General features: G+C 60.6%; 1 protein-coding gene across 4 annotated transcripts in view; it reads right to left on the reverse strand.

Moving 5' to 3' along the window:
• The window catches only part of LOC103623712 (prosaposin-like), an 8505-nt gene that overhangs the window by 2127 nt on the left and 5784 nt on the right, over positions 1-594 (reverse strand). For all 4 annotated transcript variants that reach the window (XM_017746302.1, XM_017746300.1, XM_017746301.1 and 1 more), the window contains 2 exons: positions 331-417; positions 51-234 (listed from right to left, as the gene is read on the reverse strand). In XM_017746302.1, the coding sequence (XP_017601791.1) occupies positions 51-234; positions 331-417 (271 nt within the window). The remainder of the gene's footprint in view (positions 1-50; positions 235-330; positions 418-594) is intronic.

Below are 594 nucleotides of genomic sequence, written 5' to 3' on the forward strand. Positions count from 1 at the left end.
GCGGAGGGGACACCCTGCGCCCCGGGGCCCCGTGCTGGGTGCCAGCTCACCGGGCTGGGCGTCCCCGCTGCGGGGACAGCAGCGCAGCATGGTGCAGACGGCCGCGGGGTCGGTGGCCTCCAGCAGCATGATCACCACGGCTTTGCCGGAGGAGTTGACGAAGTCCTTGCACTGCCCGATGACGCTGTGGGGCAGCATGTAACACACCTTCTCGATGTCATTCACCAGTTGCTCCTGCCGGCACAAAGCAGAAGAGGGAAACGCTGGCTCCTTGCTGCCCCTTTGTCCCCTGTCCCAGCCCCCCCAGCCCCAGACTGCAGCAGTGGTCACCTCTGTCACGTTGTTCTCCAGGAGGCTCTCGACTGTCTTCACGGTGAACTGGCACACGTCACACAGTGGAGTGCTCCCCACCCTGTCCTGTCGGGACAAGGTGGTGGGATGCATGCCGAGCCCCCCCAGAGCCACCCTCATCCTATTCCACCATCACCCCCCATGTAAGGCATTCCCCCTTGGATAAATGGAGATGCTTGAGGAAATAAAATACAAAATAAGGCTCCCTCTTCACAAGATTTGGATTTTAAGAAACACAGCAGA

This window comes from Corvus brachyrhynchos, unplaced genomic scaffold (genome assembly GCF_000691975.1).
Source record: "Corvus brachyrhynchos isolate BGI_N302 unplaced genomic scaffold, ASM69197v1 scaffold279, whole genome shotgun sequence".
Lineage (NCBI taxonomy): Eukaryota > Metazoa > Chordata > Aves > Passeriformes > Corvidae > Corvus > Corvus brachyrhynchos.